The sequence below is a fragment of the Hypanus sabinus genome, chromosome 17 (genome assembly GCF_030144855.1).
Source record: "Hypanus sabinus isolate sHypSab1 chromosome 17, sHypSab1.hap1, whole genome shotgun sequence".
NCBI lineage: Eukaryota > Metazoa > Chordata > Chondrichthyes > Myliobatiformes > Dasyatidae > Hypanus > Hypanus sabinus.
Window position 1 is genome coordinate 51180389 of NC_082722.1, and position 7720 is coordinate 51188108.

The window sequence follows — 7720 nt, forward strand, 5'->3', positions numbered from 1 at the left end:
TAAGCATAAAAAATGATTGGGCACCACTGATCTACTAGTGTCTATTCATCAATTATGCACCTCTGGGGAATCCTAAAAATCCAGTGTTTTTATTTTAACCTAACCATCTTTAAAGTGTTGAGGAATAAAGGTCCAGAATATGTTGGAATTATCATTATTGGAGTATTTGTGACTAGGAAGAAACAAACTGAAATATAATAGCTTAGTGTGATGTAAGGTACTGTGCTTGGTTATTTTGAAATTGCAGTGACAAGCAGCAGAGCCATCTGTGGGCTTGCTGTGGTATAATATTCAGCAACTTCTGTCCATAATCTTTGGGTGTATCAGGAAAGGTCAACCCCTCAGCCCTGAGCACTGAGCTCCAGTTAAAGAGAGATTTAAGATTCTCTGCCTTGCAGTTAATTTGTAGTTTCCTGCACTAATGGATTTACCTGATAATAACCCAAAATATTCCAAGGATGCATAGTTCTTGGAACAAAGCTATTTGATATAATGAATGAACATTACAGACTATAGAAATAGATTGGCAGCACAATGGCACTGCTCATCATTGACCTTCTAGAAGACGGAATTGAATGTTTTGTCACATGTACTGAGGTACTGACAAAAGCTTATCTTGCATTACTGATCATACAGCTCAACATATTACACAGTGCATTAACGTAATATAAGGTAAAACAATAACAGAATGCAGAATAAAGTATACCAGCTGCAGTGAAAGTGCAGTGCAGACAGACAATAAGGTACAGGAGTTACAATGAGGTAGATTGTGAGGTCAAGAGTCCAATTTATTGTACTAAAGAACCATTCAACAGTCTTCTAGCAGCAAGGTAGAAGCTAACACAAGGGTCCCATGATCTCTGGAGAGGGCTTTCTATTTTCCAGTGTTTATTTTGAATCTGGCTTTAGTACAGCAGAAGCCACAGCAATAAGCACACAACTACACTAAAGAAAAATAAAATGGATTCCATAGATTCGAAGGTTGACCATTGACCATTAAATTGACCATTTAAGAAAGGAGAGTTCTGATGAAGGGTCTTGGCCTTGTCAAGTTTATGATGAGATGTAAAACTGAGGTGGAGAATGAAAAGTTGTCTGCGTAGAGGACGGAATATCAGCATTTGGAGTGTGCGATGCCATCAGGCTAATGAATCGGCCATTATCAGTGTGCAGAATAGAGTACACTGAATGAATACCACGTGGAGAAAGAAATACTAACAGGTTGGAGAGTGGAATGGAGGAAGTACAGAAAATGGAATATTTCCACTGCGTATAGAATGGATATAATCACACTGTAGAATTAACATTATCACCCTTCTGCACCAAATGAAATAGTATCAGAGTGAAAATTAAATCTTATCAGGTGAAGAATGAAATATGATCAGGTTATAGATTATATTGTAGCGTTGTGCTACACACAGCGCTGAAATAACAACACGCAGTTGGTAAGTCATTTTGAGACTAGTTTATTCAAACTTCGCGGCGCTGGCATTTAATCCCTAGTGCCCACTCTCTCCGGGCGGAAATGATGTCAGAGGTGCATTAACAAAGTCTCCCCCCGCGCACTGGCTATTTGTGAGCCGGTTCGCCTGCACAGAAAGTGGGTCGCCACATAACCCCCACCCCCCCAGAACCGGCGATACACCCCCCCCCCCAAATGTCCACAGTCTGGAACAGCCTCTGTTTGGGAGGTCTGCCTCTGCACCGCGGTGCCTGAACCTCGACCAGCTGCGCCAAGTCCACATGGGCTGGTTTGAGTTGGTCCACCGTGAAAACCTCCTCTCTCCCCCCAATGTCCAGAACGTACGTGGACCCGTTGCTGTTGATCACCTTGAATGGCCCCTTGTACGGCCACTGTAGCGGTGCCCGGTGTCCGCCCCTTCGTTCAAACGCAAACTTACAGTTCTGCAGGTCTTTGGGTACATGGGTCGGGGTCCGTCCATGCTGTGAAGTTGGCACAGGGGCCAGGTTGCCGAGCCTTTCACGTAGCCTGTCCAGGACTGCTGCGGGTTCTTCCTCTTGCCCCCTTGGGGCTGGTATGAACTCTCCCGGGACGGCCAGGGGTGCACCGCACACCAACTCAGCCGACGAGGCGTGCAGATCCTCATTGGGCGCTGAACGAATTCCAGGCAGGACCCAGGGAAGCTCGTCCACCCAGTTAGGTCCTCTCAGGCAGGCCATGAGAGCCGACTCCAAGTGACGGTGGAAGCGTTCCACTAGTCCGTTTGACTGTGGGTTGTAGGCAGTAGTTAGTTAGGAGGTACCGTGCTCCTCGGGACACTGGTAGGGGGCCCACGATATCCACGTGAATGTGGTCGAACCTCCGGTGGGCGGGTTCGAACTGCTGCGGCGGGGCTTTAGTGTGCTGCTGCACCTTGGCTGTTTGGCACTGCACGCACGTTCTGGCCCATTCACTGACCTGCTTGCGAAGTCCGTGCCACGCTAACTTGCTGGAGACCAGCCGGACAGTTGTCCTGATAGATTGGTGCGCCAAACCATGTATGGAGTTGAAAACCCGCCACCTCCAGGCTGCCGGGCCTGGACAGCTGGTCTGGAGAGTGCATCCACCACGACGTTGTCCTTTCCCGAGACATGCTAGTTGTCCGTCATGAACTCGGAGATGTAGGACAGATCTCGCTGCTGGTGAGCCGACCAGGGATCGGACACCTTCGTGAATGCGAAGGTCAACAGTTTGTGGTCCGTGCACGCGGCGAATGGCCTGCCTTCTAAGAAGTACCTGAAATGCCGGATTGCCAGATACAATGCCAACAGCTCCCAGTCGAAAGCACTGTACTTGAGTTCAGGTGGTCGTAGGTGCTTGCTGAAGAACGTCAAGGGTTGCCTGCGCCCCTCGATGAGCTGCTCCAGCACCCCACCGACTGCTGTGTCGGATACATCCACCGTGAGTGCAGTCAAAATGTCTGTTCTGGGGTGCACCAGCATCGCGGCATCTGCCAAGGCTTCCTTGGCTTTAACAAAAGTGGTCGCAGCCTCCTCATCCCAAGTAATCTCCTTGCCTTTACCCGGCATCGGGGTGTACAAAGAGCGCATGATACAGGCTGCTGAGGGGAGGAAACGGTGGTAAAAGTTCACCAAACCAACGAATTCCTGCAGGCCTTTGACCATGTTGGGCCTGGCAAAGTGGCAGATCGCGTCTACCTTGGTGAGCAGAGGTGTTGCCCCGTCTTTGGTAATCCTGTGTCCCAGGAAGCCGATGGTATTGAGACTGAACTGGCATTTGGCCGGGTAAATCGTGAGGCCGAAATCAATCAGGCGGGAGTAGAGTTGACGGAGATGGGGCAGATGCTCCTGACGACTACTCCTGGCTATAAGGATGTCGTCCAAATAGATGAAACGCAAAGTCCAGGTCACGTCCCATCGCGTCCATTAACCACTGGAACGTCTGTGCAGCATTCATCAGACCGAACGGCATTCAGAGGAACTCGAACAGGCCGAACGGGGTGATAAGTGCTGTTCTGGGGATATCTTCAGAGTGCACCGGGATTTGATGGTATCCCCGGACGAGGTCTACTTTGGAAAATATTCTTGCCCCGTGCAGGTTTGCTGCTATGTGTGGCATGGGTAGCGGTCTGGAGTTGTAACCTTGTTCAGTCTGCGGTAGTCGCTGCATGGTCTCCAACCCCCAGCTGCTTTGGGCACCATGTGCAGGGGGGAGGCCCATGGGCTGTCGGACCTCCGTACAATCCCCAATTCCTCCATCCTCTTCAACTCCTCCTTCGCCAGACGGAGCTTTTCCAGGGGGAGCCTTCGTGCGCGGGCATGGAGGGGTGGTCCCTGAGTCAGAATGTGGTGCTGTACCCAGTGTCTGGGCATGGCTGCCATGAACTGCGGTGCCAGAATCGATGGAAAGTCGCCAGGATTCTGGTGAATTCATTGTCCAACATCATGGTGGAGTCCAGGTGTGGGGCCGGCAACTTGGCTTCACCCAGGGAGAACGTCTGGAAAGTCTCGGCATGTACCAGTCTTTTCCCTTGCAAGTCGACCAGCAGGCTGTGAGCTCGCAAGAAGTCCGCCCCCAGGAGTGGTTGGGCCACCGCGGCCAGTGTGAAGTCCCACGTGAACCGGCTGGCGCTGAACTGCAGCTGAACTGTGCAGGTGCCGTAGGTCCGTATCGTGCTGCCGTTTGCAGCCCTCAGGGTGGGTCCTGGCTTCCTGTTGTGGGTGTTGTACCCCGTCGGGGGCAAGACGCTGATCTCCGCTCCAGTGTCGACCAAGAAGCAGCGTCCCGACTGTTTGTCCCAGATATACAAGAGGCTGTCCTGGTGGCCAGCTGCCATAGTCATTAGCGGCAGCTGGCCCTGGCCCTGGCCTTGACCCTTGCAGGGCGGGCGACAACGGCAGGCTTTTGTGCCCCACCCCTGGTGGTAGAAACACCACTGTTCACTGGTCTGCTCACTCCTGCCTCTGTGTTGTGTGCACCCCCCTGCCGGGCCTGGTCTGGTCCGCTGTTGGGCACGTGGCCTGGTAATCTGACTGATGGATGCCACACTCTCCCTCTTGGCTTTCCACAGCACGTCTGCCACCTTCCGGGGTCGCTGAAATCTGTGTCGGCCAGCAGCAGATGTATGTCCTCGGGCAGTTGCTCCAGGAACGCTTGCTCGAACATGTGGCAGGCCTTGTGTCCGTCGGCCAGGAACAGCATCTCATTCATCAATGCTGATGACAGCCTGTCTCCCAAACCGTCCAGGTGAAGCAGGCGGGCACCCCGCTCACGCCGTGAGAGGCCAAAGGTCCCAATGAGCAGCACCTTGAATGCTTCATATTTGCCTTCTGCCGGGGGCGACTGTATGAAATCCGCAACCTGGGCGGCCGTCTCCTGGTCAAGGGCGCTCACCACGTGGTAGTAACACGTGGAATCAGAGGATATCTGCCAAATCTGGAACTGGGCTTCTGCTTGGCTAAACCACACACGTGGTTGCAGCGTCCAGAAAGTCGGCAGTTTTAGCGAAACTGCATGAACAGATGAAGAGTCGGTTACCTTTGATCCAAATCCCGTTTGGACCGTCGGGGTCACCAATGTAGCGATGTGCTACACACAGCGCTGAAATAACGACACGCAGTCGGTAAATCGTTTGGAGACTAGTTTATTCAAACTTTGCGGTGTTGGCATTTAATCCCTAGCGCCCGCCCTCTCCGGGCGGAAATGACATCAGAAGTGCATTACCAAAGTCTCCCCCTGCGCGCTGACTATTTGTGAGCCGGTTCGCCTGCGCAGAAAGTGGGTCGCCACAATATGATCAGGTATATCATCATGGGTGTATGGGACTATCATAAGTGTGGAGAATGGAATATATCAGTGTACAAAGTGCAATATTATCAGGATGGAAAATAGAATATAATGGGTTCAGAGAATCAGTCATTATTAGTGTAGTCAATGGAATGTTAACCATGTAGAAAAAGGAGTATCATTGGTTTTATGTATTAAACAATATTGAAACAAAGCAATAGCTGGACAACCTATAATTTAAATGAGTGACAGCATACTCTAAATTCAAGAAGCTAACCCTGATCTTATGCTCTTGAGTACCTAAAGTATTCCAGTTCAGTCGGAGTAAAGCCCTCTTTCCCATCAGATGTCTCTCAGTCCAAAACAGCAAAAGTTTACTCTTTTTCATGGATGCTGCCTGGCCTGCTGAGTTCCTCCAACATTTTGTTTGTGTGTTGCTTCGGATTTCCAGCATCTGCAGACATTCTCTTGCTTGAGATGTCCCTTCCTGCATTTTTTTAAAGCACGTCCTGACATTGCCTCAACTACCTGGCAATAAAATTTGACAGATCATTTTGTGAGAACAAAATTGATCCAATCAACATTAAGAAAGATTAATTATGTAGTCCTTTATGTAACTGGAGAACATACTTCATTCTGATTCTTATGCCTAATGTCTAATGTGTACGTCTATGTCTGGTTGAATCAAATGTCAGAAAGCCATAATTTCACTGAGGACACTCCATAAGCGAATAATGTTGGTAGTGCATTATTTTTCATTGACGTTTCAGAATGTATCAGGGGATAGAATCTTCCCTAAAAAAAAATCTTCCCTAAAATTATAATCTCCTGTGGTAAGAATTGCTCCAGCTAATGTGGTATTCCATTATCATGGTAAATTCTTTTTACATCTCAGTACTGTTGTGTTTTTCTCTGAGTGAAAGGGACCATATTTTGTAGACAGTCTGGAAAATGATTTACTTTATTAAGAATGTAAAGTACAGAATTAGAACTTCTAAACCATAAAGACAAAACATCAAGAGGCCACTCAATTCATCGTCTTCATGTGCTAGTCCATCAACCTAGAGTCCACCACCGTCTCACTTTCTAAACCTTTCCATGTTGATATTCCAATGCAGAATCTTACAAAAGCAAAGGGAAAAGGAATCTGGGTACCAAAGGATCGGATGTCAGTTGGTGCACTAACCAGTACTGCACTCCTCCATCTCAGTCACATGCAGGATTCACAAGAAGAAAAACTTGTATTCATATTACTTCCTTTGCACCCTTGAGAACTATTAACATATTTCATAGTCTATTAATCGGCAAAGTCAATCTACCATTTTAACTGGGATTTTTGTATTAAGTTTCTGGTCACCTTTCATAACCAGCTGTTTCAAAGGTAATTTCTTGTACACGCTCATGCAAAATCAGATTTAGAAGAATTAATATTCTAGTCAGCTAATAGCCATTGACTGTCACCTACCTCCACCCAGTGTCCTTGAGACTGCATCAACAGTACCACAGAAGGATCAGATTTATTGAGGGTATCTCTGTCCAGCAAAGATTTGCAGGCAACACGAAGCTCCACTTTGGACACACAGGGAGCTGTAACAACACCAAGTGGGTTTGGCGACACTCTGCCTGTGAGCTCAGTCATCTCCACACCAGACCAGGAGCAAGGAAACAGCACTGAGAAGATCTTAACAAGAGACTAACGGAGACCAGTCTGCTACTAAGATTCTAACACTCAGGCCTTGTACTGGAGTGTTGTACCCACAGAATGACTATAAAGTCATTTGAAGATATGAAAATGGTAGAGATTGTTTCATTGGGATCAGTTTCTATCCACTCTAGGATCCCCCAATCCAGCCTCTGCTAATATCTCGATTCTTCCATCTTGAAAGTCCAGCAATTAAAGAGAAGTAACTTGGATCATCAGCAACTCTTTCAGACAATGGAACTCTTCAGCTGGAGTCTGAAGCACCTGGAAATAAATCAAACAAGCATTTTGTTATCATAAAACTCACATTCTGGTGAATTTATTTTTCTCAAGTTACTTGACTGAAATTATGGGCAACAATTGCATTCCTTAAATAGATCACTTTGCTCAGAACATAACCTGTTCAATCCTGCTGGAAGAACAAAATAAGCAAAGGAAATTGGCGGGTAAGATGTTGGAAATAAAGACAAACATTTAAACAAATCTCCTCAATGTTCGTGTCATCAGGTTATAAAATAAAACTATATTAATAATTTATTAACTAATTATTGGTTGATATCTTAATAACTCATTAAATAAATAAATTAAACTAGGATAGTTATGGCTGGACAAATGATGTTTTGCGGTAACTGAGCACTAACGGAAGCCACTAAGAACCATGCAGAAGTAAGTCTCTGCAGTTTGACCAACTTCAGCTTAGAATTGATGGAACTGCGATCATCACATGCTGGTGATAATAAACCTGATTCTAGTTCTGATGTGTGCACTGA

General features: G+C 47.3%; 1 protein-coding gene across 1 annotated transcript in view; it reads right to left on the reverse strand.

Annotated features, from left to right (window-relative positions):
• cpne7 (copine VII) overlaps positions 1-6887 on the reverse strand; it is a 126964-nt gene extending 120077 nt beyond the window's left edge. Inside the window, exon 1 of the mRNA XM_059993486.1 lies at positions 6714-6887. Within this exon, the coding sequence (XP_059849469.1) occupies positions 6714-6887 (174 nt within the window). The remainder of the gene's footprint in view (positions 1-6713) is intronic.
• Between the last annotated feature and the right edge of the window lie 833 nt (positions 6888-7720).